Genomic DNA, 18,055 nt, shown 5'->3' on the forward strand with positions numbered 1-18,055 from the left:
AGCTGGTGTCGTCTATATTAGGCCAGGGTGGAATACTAAGTTGGAATATTATTATTTTCTAATCTAGATCTAATAATGGTTGGCCGAGTATTACTCGGTGTGAAATCCACTAGTTGGGAGATGATTAAGAAGGTTTAAGTTGTTCTGTATATATTTGAATGGACCTCTGACCTGAAACATCTAGAAGAGTCAAACATATGATCATACGCAAGCTGTAGCTACTTCAAACTGCTTAATGGATTAATTACGGGAAACACGCTGCGTTAGTTAAACTATATAGTTAGGATAATGTAGAAGTAGAACAAAGTGAACAACAATTTAGTGTAAATTATAAAATTAACGTGCTGCCGTGCAAAGCTTTTTTTTTTGTTGAGAAAAGTCAACTTTTATTCAATCAAACCAACGATTACATATCTCGGGATTGATCCGTGCAGAGCTGAATTGTATAATTATCAAAAAGATTAAAAGACAGTAAAAATGGTAAGTACATTGATCTAATGATAATTTACAACAAATAAATAAAAGAATGAATACAAGGTTGATCAGTTGGTGACAATTACATCAATTTATGAAATCAAAGTATCAATTTTTGGTGCCATATTCCCAAACAACAGCTTCAAGTCATTCTCTAGAGGCGTCAAGTTCAGGTCCATGTCCAAACACATCAACCTCTTACTATTCGATCTCACTAGTATCGGAATCTTCATCTTTGAAGCACCATCAACCGACGCACCAGAAGGAATGGTAGCAGAAAACCGAGCATTCACCGTTCTATGCCTTCTCATATGACCCCCCAAAGCTTGTCCCGAACTAAACTCACGCCCACATATGGAGCACTCGTGCTTTTTCGGCTTGCTTTGCGCCATTTTGTTCTCACTTTTCGGGTCTTGATCACTGCCCATTAACGTTCTTGGCTTATTGTGGCTTGCTCTGTGGCCACCAAGAGCTTGGAACGATGGGAATTGACGATTGCAAGTTTTGCACTCGAACACATCATTTGGGGTAGATGAACATCTTTTGAACTTGGTTTCTAACCTACATGATAGTAGCATAAGAACTTTATCCATGTCTACACCAACAACCTCTTCTCTAGTTCTCTTCATGGCTATATAAGCAGATGGAGCAAATAAATAATATGCAGAATGAAGATATACAAATGATGTCTTCAAGGTGTCTTATTTATAGGGGATTGCAAGCTGGGTTTTACTTTGACTAAACTCAAGTGACTATTTGAGCAAAAATTCCATGGTCAGCAGCTGACCATTGGAACGGGATCGGACTACTATATATCCTTACTGTACGTCACCAATGTTGAAAAAATGAAGAGTATCGAAGTATTGGGGTTTTGGGAAATCAATGGTTTGACCTTTGTCCTTTAATTAGACTTGGTCCATACGTTGGATAACACGTGCAGGTAACTGATGAACAAACTACTACGACTGTCGCCTTTGATCAGCAGCTAGCCTTTCTCGTCCTGGCACGTTTCTGCATTTGTGTAGTAGCAAGCAAGCAAGTTCCTCGAGCTTCGAATCACCTGCACGCTGCGGCTTAAACACACGTGCAGTAAGTTTGTGCATGCAATAATATCACCAAACAAAACTAATTATTAATTAAACTCTCTCTCTCTCTCTAAATTAAGGAAACAAAAGCATAAGAAGAGAGAGTTTTGACGAGAAAATAAGAAGAGGATCCCTGGTTTAAATATCCGTAGCAAAGTTGAGTTAGGGGAAATATCACAAATGGTCACTGAGTTATGACTTATTCGACACTTAACTCACTGTATTTTCAACAATATCACTTAACTCACTCAGTTTTACATCCGTCTTTCACTTAACTCACTGCCGTTAATTCTACCGTTAGAAGCCGTTAAAATTGAGGGTATATTTGTCAAAACACTTAAAAATCATTTTTAACTTAAAAAAACTACATTTATTAGACTTTTTTTCAATTTTTTTAAATTTCTGAAATTTCTAATAAAAATGATTTTTTTAACTTAAATATAATTTGAAAAAAATTGTCTTTTTTTTTTTTAAAAAAAAGTTAGAAATGCATTTTTTTAGTGTTTAGATAAATATACCCTCAATTTACATTTATTAGACTTTTTTAAATTTTTTAAATTTATGAGATTTCTAATAAAAAATGATTTTTTTAACTTAAATATAATTTGAAAAAAAAATTGTCTTTTTTTTTAAAAAAAGAAGAAGTTAGAAATGCATTTTTTTAGTGTTTAGACAAATATACCCTCAATTTTAATAGCTTTTAACGGCAAAATTAACGACAGTGAGTTAAGTGAAAGACGGATGTAAAACTGAGTGAGTTAAGTGATATTGTTGAAAATACAGTGAGTTAAGTGTCGAATAAGTCATAACTCAGTGACCATTGGTGATGTTTTCCCTTTTTTTTAAGACTAACTATTTTGCTAAAGAGTGGTGTTGGATCGTCTAATTATCTGCTGTCTGTTTGTAGATTTTTTGTTTATTAGAAGTTCAAAATAGCACTTTTCTGTGTTATTTCAAATTTTCAATTAATTGTGGGTGTTAGCCTTTTTTTGTTATAAAAGTGTTTTAGTAGTTTGGAAAAGACAACAACGTGGGACCAATATTATCTAATAAATTTTTGGGCTAAATACTGTTTAGTACTCTGTGGTATAGGTTCAACATCGATTCAGTCCCTCGACTTTCAATTTTATCAAAAACACCCCCGCAGTATCATTTTATCATCCAATAGGTCCCTCCGACTCAATTCCGTCAATTTCAGACGTTAAGTGCTGACATGACATTTCCAACTCAGCAAAAGTGGGGCTCACACAGAAGTGAAATTTCCAAAATAACCCTGGCCCTATTCTAACTCAAAATTGAACCCCCAATTCCTCACAATTTTTTATTTATTCAAATTATTAAATTAAAGTCCTCGCTGTATGTCCCAACCTCTTGTCTCTTCCTCCTTTCTTCTTCTTCTGCTTCACTCTCACTCCTCCACACTTTGAGCTCAGAGTTCGAGACAAGCAACCAACAGCCATGGGTTGCGTTTCTTCCAATCTCTTCAACCACGACGATGACTTCTCCCAGCTCGGCAGCTCCGCCTTGAGCCCCCACATCGTCTCCCTCACCTCCTCCACCTACGGCCTCCTCACCCTCGACCCCCCACCCCCACCCCCACCCACACCCACACCCACACCCACCAGCCCACCTTCTCGATTCACATTGGGTTCCATCTTTCCCACCTCCCTCTCAGAGCCCAGATTGCTCTGGTCCAACCCGAAGTCATCAACTCTTGGGAGCTCATGGCCGGCCTCGACACCAACAGATTTCAGTTTTCACTGCTCCCACCGTCGAAGCCCTTCTCGATTCGAACTTCAAAAACCACATACCACTTGTCCAGACGAGGTCGCGCTGCGAACTGTCGGTGGGGAGCGGCGGAGGTGGGCTGAGCAGCCATCTCCGAGCCTGAGCAAAAACGAAGAAGAAGAAGAGAAGAAAATAAGGGAGAGAAGATCGTGAGGGAGTGAGAATAAGATATTAAAGAGCCAGGATTATTTTGGAAATTTCACTTCCGTGTGGGCCTCACTTTTGCTGAGTTGGAAATGTCATGTCAGCACTTAACGTCTGAAATTGACGGAATTGAGTCGGAGGGACCTATTGGATGATAAAATGATACTGCGGGGGTGTTTTTGATGAAATTGAAAGTCGAGGGACTGAATCGATGTTGGACCTATACCACAGGGTACTAAACAGTATTTAGCCCTAAATTTTTATTGCCCCCTCCAATAAAAATTATTGGGTTTTATTTGGGGGTAATAAAAGTCTTTGGCGACCTCTCTGTTGACTTATAAGATCTCCAACGACTTCTCTGGGGATCTCTGGCAACCTCCGGCCTGTGACCGGATTCTGTCGTCTGGTGACTGGAGTCCGGCGAAGTCTCCAATGACTTTTTAATTATTTGGAAGGCAAACTTGTCTTTTTACATTTAAATAGGGTAAGTGGGCACACAAATCTTTTAGTGGAGTAAGTGGACATTTGTTGGACCCAAATTGAGTAAATGGTCAAGAGCCCTTTTAATTTTTCAAGAAGGTGCTATGGGAGATGCAGGCGAGGTTGTGGAGGGTGAAAATCCTTCCTCTACCTCTACCTCTAGCACCATTTAATTTTAGTCTTGATCGCATGAACTTGGTGCTATGTTGATTTTTTTAGTTTACTTTGGGGTTTTAGGTTTGTGTTTGTGAGCTCATTATAAAAAAAGTGGGTGTATTGGAAGTGTGTTGGGCAGCTTGTTCTTTGTTAGAATAGGTTGATTGGTTTACTGATCTAAAAAATGACTCTTTCTGACAAGTCTTAAGGGTGTGTCATTTCTTGCATTGTTTGTTGAACTTCATTAATGGATGACCTTTTTAATTAAAAAAATTAATTAATGATTCGAATTTATTCAAATGAATAAGGTAAAAGGAGAGAAAGGGTGCTTATATATGTGAAGTTTGACCTAGCGCTCTGCTAGGGAGAGAGAGCTGGCCGCCTCCTCCGCGGTCCGTCTCTGAATCTTCCTCCATGAATATGGAGGCCCTGGGAAGCCTGCGTCACGGGGGAGGGACCATTTCTTCTTCTTTGTGGCAGGGTTTCATGTTTTGTGGCCATAGGAGTTTTGGGGGGTGGAAGTGTCTTTCGAATATGGTGGTGAAAAGGAGTGGCACGGTGGATGTGGCGACGCGGCGTGACTGCAGATTAAGCCGGTTTCCGATCCGATCTGAGTTATGCAGGCGCGGGATCCGACCGCAGATTTTGGTTGGATGTAGGCGAGTACGGCTGCATTGGGCGGCAAAGCTTGGACTGAGGACACGGTGGTGCGTCTGGAGGGAGGTTTGGGCTTGGATCCAGGTTCATTTGCTGGGCCTGGATTCTGGTTTGGGCCGTGGGTTGGCAAGATGGGCTTGGAGACTGGGGTCGGATCTGGATTTGGGACCCGGGGGGTTGGGTTTGGATCTGGGCTCTTCCTTGGGATCCAGGTCGGGCCTTGATTTGGGCTAGGTCGACTCTGGGTTTGGGTTGGGCCTATATTGTTTGGATATGGGTCATTGAGTTGTGGTACTGTTTTTCAGGTGGAAGATTATCCTCTATTTGGCGTATTTTTTACGTGGAAGATGCATGGATGGTCATATCACCAGTTATATTGTTAGAAAGTTGCCCTTTTATGGTCGGTCATACTATCGATAACATAGGTGAAAGATTGTTCTTTTTTCGGCGTACAAGATACGAGGAATATGCTTGGGTGGTTATATCACCGGTTACTTTGATGGAAGATTGGTCTTTTATGGTCGGTCATACTATTAGTAATTCTTTAAATAGCCCGAATTACATCCGGTGCGTCTTCAGATGCATTATTGCATCCAGCTATAGTTATGCTAGGTTTTATTTTCAATCTTTTATTATCGCTTTTTTCATTTTTGATGTAGTTTCTACATTTATCTTTTGTAATATTTCTTATTATTAATGGAGTTAGACATTTTCATTCAAAAAAAAAAAAACAGAGAAGGGGGTGCTTATAAAAAATTAATAAATATGATATACTGTGGATGTGGATAAGTTGTAACAAAAGAATAATTAAGTTAATTAAAAAGAATTGGTCAGTACATCAAATGACATGTTACATAAAATAATCTAAGACCTAAATACCTAATAAAAGAATGAATACAACAGCGATCGTATCAAAGAATTAAGAAACCAGAGTATCAACTTTTGGAGCCATGTTTCCAAACAAGACCTTCAGGTCATTTTCCAAAGGCGTCAAGTTCAAGTCCATGTCCAAACACATCACCCTCTTACTATTCGACCTCATCAGCACAGGAATCTTCGAAGCAACAACAGCCGCAGAAGGAACCGAAGAAGAAAACCCGGCGTTCATCATTCTGTGCCTTCGCATATGACCCCCCAAAGCTTGCCCCAAACTGAACTCCATCCCGCATATGGAGCACTCGTGCTTTTTCGGCTTGCTTTGCGCCAATTTGGTCTCACTTTTCGAGTCCTGATCGCTGCCCGGTAACGTTCTCGGCTTCTTGTGACTCGCTCTGTGGCCACCAAGGGCTTGGAACGATGAGAATTGGCGGTTGCAGGTTTTGCACTCGTACACATCGTTTGGCGACGATGAACAATTTTTGAACTTGGTCTCTAACCTACAAGAGAGGAGCATCAGACATTTCGCCATGTCTAAACCCGTAACCTCTTGATTTCTCATTGTCTTCATGGCTAAGCTAATCAAGCAAAGAGATGAGTATAGTGTGGTGAAGAAGATGAAGATATACAACGACAGCAAAGGAAGGCTATATTTTGCGGTGAAGATTGAAGAAGATATAAAATAAATGAACCCTCAATTGAGCTATTTATAGGAATCTAAAGTCATACAGTTTGACATTTTTTTAAAATGACCATATGGCCCTTCTTGTCAACGTTGAAGGAACCCAAAAGGTAAATGCAATATTGGGTTTTCAAGGGGAATAAAAGAGTTTGACCCTTATTCTTTGACTTGACTTGGCGATGCCTTTTGTAATTATTTTGGATATTCCTTCTCCACGTGATAAATTGCACTCGCTTATAAGCCTTATATTTTATAGAGATAAGAATTTAGACCGTGTGAGCAGTTGGCCAGGCTGGATTCTAAAGGAAGGTATAAAGAAACGACATGTAAAGCAGTTGTGGCCAGTCGTGGGTGGCGACTGAGCTAGGAAGCTCCTCCGCAGCTTCGAAGCTTTTTCAAGGAGGAGTTCCAAAAGTGCAGTCTGAAAGCACTTTTTGTTTAGGCTATAGGATTTAAGGTCCCACCGTAGATGTCTCAAAGTCTTAACAATGAAGAATGAATAGTCAGTCTTTTAACCAAACAAAATTCTAGAGAAGAATGGGCAGCTGAACTGGTGCACCTAAATGGGTTTTCATTCTTTGTCCCCATTCTAGTGCGGATTACTATGCTGCACGTAAACACGGTTGAGCAACTTCCCGGTGCTTTTCGACATTGTTGCTTAATCAGTTGGAGAAGAAGAGTTGGATAAACTTGGGAATGTTATTCATTTTTTCATGGAAATTAACTAAAAGATATTACACTGCTGTCTTCTTAACTTTTAAGCAATAAATGGGAACACGATGCCCGGTCATCGATCACTGTGTAAATAAGCAGCACAGAATAGATGGACTTGTTCTCATTACTCATCAGTTGACGATCACTGTGTAAATAAGCAGCACAGAATAGATGGACTTGTTCTCATTACTCATCAGTTGATGAGCTTGTTTTGACAAATGAACAGCTAGCATACAACATGTAGTGTAAATTCTTGACTAGCAATTAGTTGACATCTGCGAAGGGAGTTCTAGGACACGGGATCTTGCTTTCGGTTTGGCTCCACTTCAATTTGTTATCAGAAACATTCTCTTCTTTGATGTCAAAGGAGCTTCTCATTTCCTCAATAGATGCCAAGCTTGGGACTTCTATAACTTGTTTCTTCCGAGTACCAGCATGCTTATCAACCTGTTAATAACCATACCAATCAGAAAAATACTAAGCTTCATGCAATAATTCCAACCTATTAAGTATTGAGAACATTATTTTAACCCTAAATGGACAACATACTGCATAATCTTGTACAAGACACTTTTCTGCTTGGTTTCGTATGGTTGATACACTTTCACTGTGATTGTCTTGTACTGATTTAAGTTGATCCAAGCATAAGGTAGTTATGGAATCCATCTCTTTTGCCTTTTCATGATCTTGCATCAGCGAAGCTGCCAATTGTAAAAGACAAGTCGTAAGGGTTGAAAGGGTGAACTGCCATTTACCATACAGGAGTGAAGTAGTCAGTTTAGCATAAGTAAATTCAATTTACCATTAATGCATGCCAGCGTGTCAATGGTTATAGCATCAAAATCTGCATCCACATGGGAGGATGCAGACACAAACTCTTCATGTGCCAAACGATTTGCAAAGATGTTTTCCCTGTTTAAGCATGGAATGAAATTTTAATAAGCAGCATACTAGGAATACTGCAAAATTGGATGATGAGTCAAGGAATGGAAACTCACTTCACAGTGGATTCGATCTTTGAAACACTGTTCTTATTCATATGATTTATCGTTGACTGGGTATTTTCCCACTGTTTTCTAGAATAACCAACTCTCTCTGAGCTGCACATACCGTAGAAAGAAAAAAGTTATGAAGTGAAACATTGACAGGATGGGTTATATCTGCAACACACTCATGCACAACAGTGGATATAACAGTTAATCAGGTGATGGATTTGCATCTTTTTCTATTAGGATGAATTCTTTTACTGTGTCATGCTATTTTAAGAAATAAAAATTTGAGATTGCCAGGAATCATAGAAATGAATCAACATACCACTCTTGGAGGCAGTTTTCCATGATTGTGTGAGATTCAGCTGCTGAGAATGTGTCTTCCATAAAATGACTCTCCACCTTTTCCAGATGTTCGCTCAACTCCTTCCTAGCATCTGTTGCCACTTGTTGCATGGTAAACACCTCTTTTTGCAATATGCTATGCTCTTTTGTATCTGTGAGCTTGATGCTGGTTGATGCCTCCGATACCTAATATTTATTTCTTAATGTCAATTATACAATACCAAATAAACAACTCTAACTCAAGTGACAAGAGAGGGAAATACTTACCATAGAAATTTTCTTAGACGTCAAAGTTTCTAATACTGCTGCAATTTTATCAAAAGCCTGTTTTTCCTCTCTAGCAGCCTCTTCCTGTTTCAAGGCAGCAAACCATCATCAGCCATTATTCTACCAACTGCTAATATCCATCTGTTGGATACCCTTACCTTAAACATCTTCTCAAAGTTCACTAACTGGTGGAATCGTTTGACTTGACTAGATTCAAGAATTTTCATAACTTCTGAAGCACGGTCATGGAGGTCATCAAAAAAATTCACACTAGCATTTGAAATAACTTGTGCTGAATGCAAACTTCGTTGTAATCCCTACAGTTTTACACCAAGGTTAACAATATGTTTATCCTTTTCAAGTACAGATTATAACAAGAACAAACTTACCAGCTCGTGTTGCTGAGTGGAGAAAGCCAATAGCTGCTTATGCTCAACAATAGACTGCTGAATATCTTGGATGACCTCGTTGGCCTCCGTAACCGCAGATCCGAGAAACTGGAAGACAACATCATATTATACACAGCTATAAATTAAGAACGTCCTATAAATAGTAATATGGATAATGCATGTATAAATAAAATTTCTGACACAATACCTTCTCAACAGCCACCGTCTGTGATAATGTTTTACTATTTAGCTGCTCCAGGTCAGATGATGCTTTCATTTGCAGCATGTTGGCAAGCTCCTTCAAGGCTGATACTCCAGAACTGTATGTCTCTGATATTTTCTTAATCCTTGATTCCAATACCTTTGTTGCCTGGTAATTTTAATTTTGTAAGAAGCATATTAAATTATTAATAATAAAAACCAAGGCAAGCAGTATCTAAGTAGATGAAGACAAAATCTCCCTTACATCACATTTACTCGCAAGGTATGAGTGAACATGTTCCTCCATGCATCTTAGTTGGTTCTGCTGTTGAGAAACAGACCCTAAGATGGTCTTATGCAGATCTTTTAAACTCCGGTCAAGCTGAGAACCAAATGTCAAAACCAAGCCTTGATTTTCTTCCTCCATTCTGTCTTTCTGATCTGCAGAAAGCAAAGAACAGTTACTTGAGTCCAGATATAATAATGCAATAGCTCATGTAGTATGCTGTCTTAACATCTAGCCAGCAACCACAGTAACCACTTAGCATTTTCGAATCATTAAAAATGCAAGACAGTCATACTTTTCTATACAACAGTTGCTTATAAGCTTAAATACTGAAGTTTTTACCTAATTTTTCATGTAGCGAACTTATATCCTCTGATGCAGTCTGTAGATCAGTGCGTAACTCCTTTGCTCGTCCAATTAAAAGATTTTCTGTTTTCATAAGCACATAGATATTTGTCACCAATGTTTCAAGTATCAAACATACAGAAGATATAGTTAATAAACAAATAACAAGAAACAAACACAATCTCCTCAACAATATCTCAACTGCCTTGCCTGAGTATAGCAGTTTGGAGATGATATGCTCCTTCTCTTTTAGGGTTAAGATGGCTACCCGGTGATTCTCTTGAAGTTCAAGCAATGCCTTGTTACTATTTTCCAGATTTATCTGACAAAATGCATTTGAAGTCATGATGAGATGCATGAACTCAAAAGACAACAAAATAAACATAATTTCAAGTACATGATACGTACCTTACAGTCCTTGAGCTCACATTGGAAATCCAATTTCTGTTCTTGCTCGCTGAGATAGAGCTCACGAAACTTTTCCACTTGCTGCAAGAACAAGTGACTTTGATGACATCTATATCATAGAAGAAAATTTATCAGCGAGCACAAAAATTTACCTTTTCTGAGAGGTTGAGGTCATTCTCCAATTGCTCTATTCTCTCAACCCTAGCCTGCAGGTTTTCCAAATTTTAAACAGATGAAGCCACATTATATAAAAGCAATAGGACAACTATAATGCAGATCACAGTACATGAATTTACCTTTTCTGAGAGGTTGAGGTCATTCTCCAATTGCTCTATTCTCTCAACCCTAGCCTGCAGGTTTTCCAAATTTTAAACAGATGAAGCCACATTATATAAAAGCAATAGGACAACTATAATGCAGATCACAGTACATGAATAAGTTAAGCACCCACTAGTTTTTCTATATACAGGATAGTCAACTAATCTATTAATTTAAATGGCTTCAAGTTTCAGGTTTCCTTCAGTAAATGTGAAATCATGAATTCAGTGTGATTAGAAAACAACCTAATTTAAAGAATGCTCTGACCAACCTACGCCTAATATGCTTAAATCCTATGGGCAGAACAAAGGTGTAAATTCACCTTCTTCTCAGCTTCTTCCTGGACAAATCTTTCACGTGGAATATAAACACCATTCTTTTCACGTGCTGCCCGAATATCTGCATTGGTATAAAAGATTACAATGATTTAGTCCTTTTCCTTACAGAATCAATTTAAGTATGCTAGTGTCATCTAACCTTCTTTCATTCTCTCAATCTCTATATACAAATCCTTAAGCAGCACTGTTTTTGACATTTTCTGGTTTGCCTGCCAAAATTAAAAATTAAAAAATTGATCATCATGAAGCAACATGTTTGGAGAAACAAAGTGGAGGCAAATATATATCCAAGCAAACCTCAGGTCTGTTTTTGATGTTCTTGGCACGATGGGCATAATCTAGTGTGCTTAGAGTCTCATCCACGAAATGAAAACAAGGAGAAATTGTGGCGATGATGCAAGTTTTTGTTTTGCCTCCTAGTGACTCTCTTAAAAGTCTTGTAAGCTTACTGTCCCTGCAGAGACAAAATCCTGGTATTAGGCAAGACACAGTCAAAAAAAAAAAAGTAAATTATATTAGATATTTCAAAGTACCTGTAAGGTATATGAGTGGAATGCTCCACTAGTGCATTTATGACACGGCCTAAGGTGAGTAAGCTCTTATTTATCTCTCCTGCTTCTCTTGCACGAGCCTGCAATTTTTACACAAAAGTCTTATGTAAGCCTGATATACAGACCAATTCTAAAGTTAAGAAACTGTTGCAAACTCATATTCAACCAAGCATAGGCTTTGGCATGCCTTTAGATTACAGTTCAATAAGATAGGAATTATTCAATTATTACAACATCATAAAAATTTGCATCATAATGAAAGAGCTACTGGGCCATTAATAGAACAACATGAAGAGCTAAGCTATGTCATAGTAACAATCAAATGTACCATTTGGGATTGTCTCTGGGTGTAACTTTAGTCACTAATACGATAACTTTGCCAGACCAGCAATAAAGTTTTTTTTTTTTTTTAAAGTTTAATATAATACCTCACGTGCACCTGAACGAGATATATTTTCTGATCCTGCCAAATCAACAAGATTAAGTTTGCCGCATTTAATTAGCTCCTCATCACCAACTGTTGCTTCTTTTATATGGACAGTAATGGAAAAGACGGAATGAGAGCGACTGCAAAAAGGGACAAAAAATTGATAAGAAACCGTTTCTTCAAGAGTTTACTTTTTTTAGTGAACGAGAAAAACACACCTGCTGCGCTTGTTCAGAAGAGTGTCTGCTGTACGCCTCTTGGCAGCCCCCCTTTCCAACAGAGTATAAATTTCATTTACAGTATACACAGGTTCTTCTTCGAGGCCTCTCACGATCACACAACCCTTTCCATCCTCCATCAAGGAAATAGGTTTCTTTTGCCTGTCTTCAGAAATTCTTGAGTGGTCCTCTGGAGCTAGTAAATCAGTTATTTCTTCATTATATAGTTCCAAGAATGTCACTCTCAGGCTGTAGTCTGCATTTTGTGCTTCGAGTGTATCAAAAATCTGATGAACAGCCCGTGGAATAACACCAGCCTCAGCAGGTAAATTGCCATTCTACAAGAAATGTTATGCACACATTGTGAGAGCTGTAAGAAAGAAGATATTACCTAATTTATCATTTAAATAAGTTGACGATTACCAATCCATACCTTTTTTCTCATCCCACCTTCCATTGTATAAGTTTTACCGGTGCCTGTCTGCCCATATGCAAATACAGTGCAGTTGAAACCATCAAGAACTTCATTCACAATAGGGGAAATGGCTTGTTCATATATTGACTTTTGCTGTGCTTTTGGACCGAAAACCTAACAAATTTAAAGAGTAAAATAAATAAGCCGATAATTAACATATGGATTTAAAAGGACATTACAAAGATTCTCCAAAAAAGAGGTTAGGAGTATACCTTGTCAAAAGTGAAAACCTTGTCTATTGGCTTGTTATTTAGACTGTGCAAAACAGTGACTTCTCTTTTTTGTTCATTACATGATACCACCTTCTGAACATGCGACTTTTGCTCCTCATCACTTAATGGCCTGAAAATAAAATCAACAATAAGCAGATGAGATATTTCTGAACTTTTAGTATTTAATTAACTTCAGCAAGTTTAGATTACTCATCAGAGATCATTAACCATTCATGAATATTTCACAAGTCAGCTGAAAACATAATCCGAAGCTACAAACTTCAATGCCAAACCAGAACAAACAAACATTTCCATGGTCCACATGTCAAAAACCATATCAAGTCTCACACACTATAATCTAATTGGTGACAATGAACTGCAAGTTCCTCCCTACTTCATTAATTAAGAACACAGCAAGTTGAAAATCGATTAGCAACCCCACAAAGATTTCCAGTTACCAATCACAAAGCAGCTGGCTATAACTATAACCCAATTCCAGATTTCCAACAGCAATCAAATATGAATCCAACCCAACAAATAAACACCCATTCATATTCATAGAGATTTCAAGTCAGTATCAAATGCTCAAACCATCAACTGAAAAATCCAGAGAGATAAAAACTGACCTGCATCTGAGCACAACTTGCACATTAACTTCCTTATCCTTATCCTTATCCTTGTGATTCGAATTCCAATCAAGAGTACCACGCCGCTTTTCGGGCCGAGGCGTGAGAAAAGGAGATGGGGATGCTGCCATCCCCGTCCCAACTTTCCTAGAATCAGGCGTCACTGACGTCATCTTTCAGTCCTTCCCAAAACCTAAAAGCAACACCAACACAGTTCATCACCAGGTGCAAACCCCAAATCCAAATACAGAGTAATAAAAAAAAAACAAAAAACTCTAAACAGAAAATTTTAATTAACTCGATTAACTGCTATAATGAACCCTAAAAGAAGCCCTAACATCCGCAAAGGGAAACAAAATCCGGGGGGAATTTAATTTTGGGAGCGGAGAATTTACCTGTGCGCTTCAGAAACCCCGACGCAATTAAGAATCTGAACCTCGAACAGAGAGGATTAGGGTTTTGATGATTGGGGGGATCGGAATTGAGATCTTTGGGATTTTGGGGACGGATTCGAAGTGAGGATTTGAAATGAGGAAGCTGTTGTTGTTGGTCCAAAGGCCAACGGCTACTACGAGAATTTGTAATGGGGGAGAAGAACTGGAGCGGTGGGACCCAGATAGATTCCGGGCGTTTTTCAAAATGGTAGGGTCGGTTGCTTAAAAATTTCAAATCAGGCGCGTAGGCTCAGGCTTCTGGCTAAAATATTTGAAAAAAGAAGCAAGCATTGTATGATAAAACAAAAACAAAAACAAATAAATAAATAATGAAGTATATAGCAAGGTTGGATTTCAAAATTCTACAATGGCGTTGGCATTTAATTGGATTGGATATGTGACATTTAGAGGAAAATAATTGGTAAAATTAAAATGTTGCTCAATGCAAGTTCAAAAATAATCATTTGTGTGAATAATATTTGTACGGTAAATGGATGTTAGTTGTTGATGCATGTGGATCTCATTTTAAATTTTACATGCATACAAATAATTTCATTGTATTAACGCGAAGCGCGTGAGTGAATCATCTAGAGATTAACCATATCTCCAATCGCCTCCATTTGTTCGTAGTTCGTCTATGGTTTTATTGTCGTTGCTGCCACCCTCGTCCTTGAATATGCTCTTAAGGTTTGAGTTCTTCACTCGCTCACTGGTAGGGTGGTGTAGAGCTAGCGATTTAGTTTTCTAATTTTTTTTTTTTCAAAAAAATAAAGAAAAAGAAAAAAGAAGTCATCTTAAGAGAAACTAAATTGGCTCCAAAGAATCCGAGCAAATGGACATTGTTACTTCCTAAGAATCAAACCAGAGCTGAATCATGTCATTCAAGGAACAAAAGTTATCATTATGACACAAGGAGCTTATCTACTTGTGCATGATTCAGTAAAAGGGCGAGAAGACAGTGCATGATTGTGGGTGCAGCGCCATTGTAAAAGAGAAAAAGATAGAGAATTATAATTTTATAATGATTGCAATTTGCAAAGAATGCAATCTGAATTGGAGTGCGAACGTCAATTAACCATAATACTATCATTTAGAATTGTGGGTTCGACTCCCACTGTGGTCGATCATTTATGATTTTTAAAAACGTAACGACATATGATTAATGGTTGAATCAATTTAATAGTTCAACAATTGGACCTAGACGCTCTGCTAGGGTTTATTCGTTGGCCTCTCGTCATCGACAAATTTCTCAAATCTATGGCTCTTGCCACAATTTTTCCTTCCTCCAGCGTGTCCTCCGTTGTTCTTGGGCATGCTGCTGAATGTTATTCTTTGTTTTTCCTCCTCCTTATGCTCGGTGTTTGCGGCTTTGATGGGGGACTATTAGATATGGTTTTAGATAGGACTTTGGATCCTTATGTGTTCGGTGAAGGAGGTACTGCGATTAGCAGAATCGATCCTTGGAGGTGGAGAGGGTTTCTGGGCGCGGAGACTCTGATGTGTCTTGACGGATTCCGCCCGGGGCGTTTTGGCCTGGTTGGTTTGGGAGATGATGGCAGCAATCTGGTAATGATGAAGGATGGTGATATGGCTCGATTTGCTTTCTTTGGCGATGCTTGCGGCTGGGGTGGGAATCAGCCTGGTCGTGGTGGTCTAGCAGTGGCTCTGTGCAGAAGCTTTGCGGCGGCGTGGCAAGTCGGAGGTGGTTGTGGTCTGGACGCTAGGGTGTCCTCATCAATTGGTGCCATCTGGGCCGTGTTGGGCCAGAACTATAACCCCAAAATTTGGCTCGATGAGGAGTTGGCTGCCCTTGTGTTGCGGGGCTGCTGGAGTAGGGTATTTTGGGCCCGCCGTGGTGAATCTTCTTGTGACCTTGTTGCTGCTGAAGCATCCAAAAAGACCGAGATTGCAGGATTGGAGGCCTCAGAGCATGAAGAAGGAATTGAATCACCTTCCATTCCCGCAATTGTTTAATTTATGTTTTAGGTCGCAAAAATTAGATACTCTGAGGGTCATTTTTACTTACTTGTTCCGGAGATTCTAGATTTTTGTTCGGAATAATGGTGTGTGGACTTTCTAAAAGGTGGGTGTACTGGGGGCATCCTGGGTCTTATTCTTGAATTTAGAATAGGTTTTAGGGTTCTCTAAGGAACGATTCTTTCTGTCGACCCCATAGGGGTGTTTCGTTTTTGTACTGCTTGCGGAATCTATATAATGGGCTGACCTCTTTTCATAAAAAAAAAAAAAAAAAAATCATTTAGAAATATGATTTTGTTGTAGGAGAATGCAATTGTGTTTATTATTGATAATATGAGCTCTTTAAATAGGGAGTTACAAGGTACCCAAAAGGTAATAGAATCCGATTACAATTGAATACCTAGAACACATTCCTATTACAACTCTAAACCCTAGTTTGTAGAGGCACACATTATGTCGACATCCTTCAACACTCCTCCTTGTGCCGCTCAAACTTGGCGATGACGCTTTGATGGTTGCCTCGTTAAAAACCTTGCCAGGTAACAAAAACCCAGTGGGACAAAAATAACCCTGGTCGAAGGACAAAAAGAGCACAACACGTCCTTCACTCTTCGAGATCGAACATGTAGACATCATGCCTCCCCCTGATGTCAATATCTCCCCCTGATTGCTACAATCATGGGAGTTCGGATAACTTTCTTAATCCGATGCTTTTCACATATTTCTCGAACGTGGATTTTGGTAACTACTTAGTAAATAAGTCCGCTACATTATCCTCAGATCGGATTTGGTTCACTTCAATATTTAGAAGTGCCTGTTGTCATTTTGATGGAGGGGAGGAGGAGCACGAAAGGTGGCATTTTGCCTTGTGGGGTCCGATCCCACACTTCCGTTATCTCTTTTCTCTGTAGGGATAGAACAAGCCCATATCAATCGTACCTCTCAAATATCGAAAAATTGTCTTTATACCAATCTAATGGCGTTGCGTTGGCGCGGGGCTATATCTAGCCAACAAGTTCATAACGAGGTATCCGATCTTGTATTGTGCTAAGTACAATAATGCGCCTATTGTACATAAGTAAGCACTTCTGTTATTAACATGTCTTCGTCATCATCCCTGGGACGAAACGGATCCCTTTTAGGGCCAAGACTACGGACGACCATGGGAGTGCATCTTTGACTTTATCAAAATGCCTAAGCATCTATTGACACGGTATACAAACCGTGTTCTCCCAAGGTCCTTCCTCTCAAACTCGGATTTCAGGTGTTCAGCGGTTTTCCTTAACTCACAAGGGTTCCAATTATGTTTATCAACTTAAACCGCGACAATTGCAAATCCGGAACTTGTCATGGGAACGCGTGGGCATAGTTCATCATATCCCTTCCCAATCAAGTAGTCACTTTAGTGAGCGTTTCAACCTCGTTGCAAACGTGCTCCGTGGTCTAGAGCCACTTGACTTGGGTAAATGAAGTTCACAATAACCTTCATTATATTCCGTATCTAGATCCCCATAAAGATATGTAGTGACCACATTTGTAAGCTGCATGTTCAGTTATTTGGAAACTACCAAACTGACAAGGTAGTGGAGTGCAATGACATCCATTACGAGAGAATATATATGTCTTCTCGTAGTTGATTCCAGGGCGTTGTGAGAAACCTTGCGCCATAAGGTGATATTACCATCTCTTTTTCCCGTCACGCTATCTAACGAAGACCTATTAATGTCAACAGGTTTTATGTTAGGAGGTGTTGGCATCTCAGACCCGAAATCCTTCCTCTTTGTTAGTGAATCCAATTCAACCTGGATCGCATCTTTCCATTTAGGCCAATTTTCTCTACGTTGGCATTCTTCAACGGAGTAAGGTTCGATGCTATTGGTCTCAATAATTCCACGTCCTCATGTACACTAGTGTAGTTCGTAGAGATCTATCTCTATATTCTCAGGAATTGGTTCTAACATTGAGGCGTCCCCCAACGATGTCTCTTGGACATAACCACAATCCAAAATATTCTCATGAGACGGATTTTGAGTATCAATGATCAATGGATCAAGTTGTGCCAAACTCGCTCTCTTCTTAGGGCGAGAATCCATCGAACCTATGGGTCTCCTACTCTCTCTAGCGGAACCCATGGCCTATGACGCCATTATGCCACCTTTGTGGCGTCACCATACCACCATCCATGGTAGTGGT

General features: G+C 39.3%; 4 protein-coding genes across 5 annotated transcripts; 1 reads left to right on the forward strand and 3 right to left on the reverse strand.

Moving 5' to 3' along the window:
• Positions 1-478: 478 nt before the first annotated feature.
• Positions 479-1,125, reverse strand: LOC133721148 (zinc finger protein ZAT18-like). The gene has a single exon (XM_062147682.1). It carries the CDS (start codon positions 1,101-1,103, stop codon positions 567-569), a length of 537 nt encoding a protein of 178 aa, XP_062003666.1. The 5' UTR covers positions 1,104-1,125; the 3' UTR covers positions 479-566.
• Positions 1,126-3,017: 1,892 nt separating this feature from the next.
• On the forward strand, positions 3,018-3,500 carry LOC133722833 (uncharacterized). Its single transcript, XM_062149697.1, has one exon. The coding sequence runs from the start codon at positions 3,018-3,020 to the stop codon at positions 3,498-3,500; it is 483 nt and encodes a 160-aa protein (XP_062005681.1).
• A 2,072-nt stretch (positions 3,501-5,572) lies between these two features.
• LOC133721149 (zinc finger protein ZAT11-like) lies at positions 5,573-6,339 on the reverse strand. Its single transcript, XM_062147683.1, has one exon. It carries the CDS (start codon positions 6,229-6,231, stop codon positions 5,704-5,706), a length of 528 nt encoding a protein of 175 aa, XP_062003667.1. The 5' UTR covers positions 6,232-6,339; the 3' UTR covers positions 5,573-5,703.
• A 688-nt stretch (positions 6,340-7,027) lies between these two features.
• Positions 7,028-14,054, reverse strand: LOC133723369 (kinesin-like protein KIN-5B). Of its 2 annotated transcripts, XM_062150187.1 has the most exons (25): positions 13,847-14,054; positions 13,452-13,644; positions 12,826-12,955; positions 12,572-12,727; positions 12,139-12,476; positions 11,922-12,060; positions 11,476-11,573; positions 11,240-11,396; positions 11,082-11,151; positions 10,927-11,003; positions 10,583-10,636; positions 10,439-10,492; positions 10,287-10,367; positions 10,089-10,200; positions 9,876-9,962; positions 9,513-9,688; positions 9,255-9,416; positions 9,047-9,154; positions 8,816-8,974; positions 8,658-8,741; positions 8,371-8,576; positions 8,055-8,156; positions 7,859-7,968; positions 7,606-7,757; positions 7,028-7,503 (listed from the first exon to the last, which is right to left on the reverse strand). In XM_062150187.1, the coding sequence occupies exons 2-25, from the start codon at positions 13,622-13,624 to the stop codon at positions 7,321-7,323; spliced, it is 3,168 nt and encodes a 1,055-aa protein (XP_062006171.1). In that variant the 5' UTR covers positions 13,625-13,644; positions 13,847-14,054; the 3' UTR covers positions 7,028-7,320. The 2 variants fall into 2 exon arrangements, with proteins under 2 accessions (XP_062006171.1, XP_062006172.1); XM_062150188.1 differs by lacking the exon at positions 10,439-10,492 and having other exon boundaries at positions 13,847-14,053.
• Between the last annotated feature and the right edge of the window lie 4,001 nt (positions 14,055-18,055).

Source organism: Rosa rugosa, chromosome 7, assembly GCF_958449725.1.
Source record: "Rosa rugosa chromosome 7, drRosRugo1.1, whole genome shotgun sequence".
Lineage (NCBI taxonomy): Eukaryota > Viridiplantae > Streptophyta > Magnoliopsida > Rosales > Rosaceae > Rosa > Rosa rugosa.

Bases quoted from the DNA above. Each gene is read 5' to 3' on its own strand.
- LOC133721148 (XM_062147682.1), bottom strand. From the start codon at position 1,103: ATGAAGAGAACTAGAGAAGAGGTTGTTGGTGTAGACATGGATAAAGTT.
- LOC133722833 (XM_062149697.1), top strand. From the start codon at position 3,018: ATGGGTTGCGTTTCTTCCAATCTCTTCAACCACGACGATGACTTCTCC.
- LOC133721149 (XM_062147683.1), bottom strand. From the start codon at position 6,231: ATGAAGACAATGAGAAATCAAGAGGTTACGGGTTTAGACATGGCGAAA.
- LOC133723369 (XM_062150187.1), bottom strand. From the start codon at position 13,624: ATGACGTCAGTGACGCCTGATTCTAGGAAAGTTGGGACGGGGATGGCA. The intron at 12,477-12,571 runs GTATGGATTGGT...CATTTCTTGTAG, and splicing joins AAGGTGGGATGAGAAAAAAG to AATGGCAATTTACCTGCTGA. The intron at 9,417-9,512 runs GTAAGGGAGATT...TAAAATTACCAG, and splicing joins ACCTTGCGAGTAAATGTGAT to GCAACAAAGGTATTGGAATC.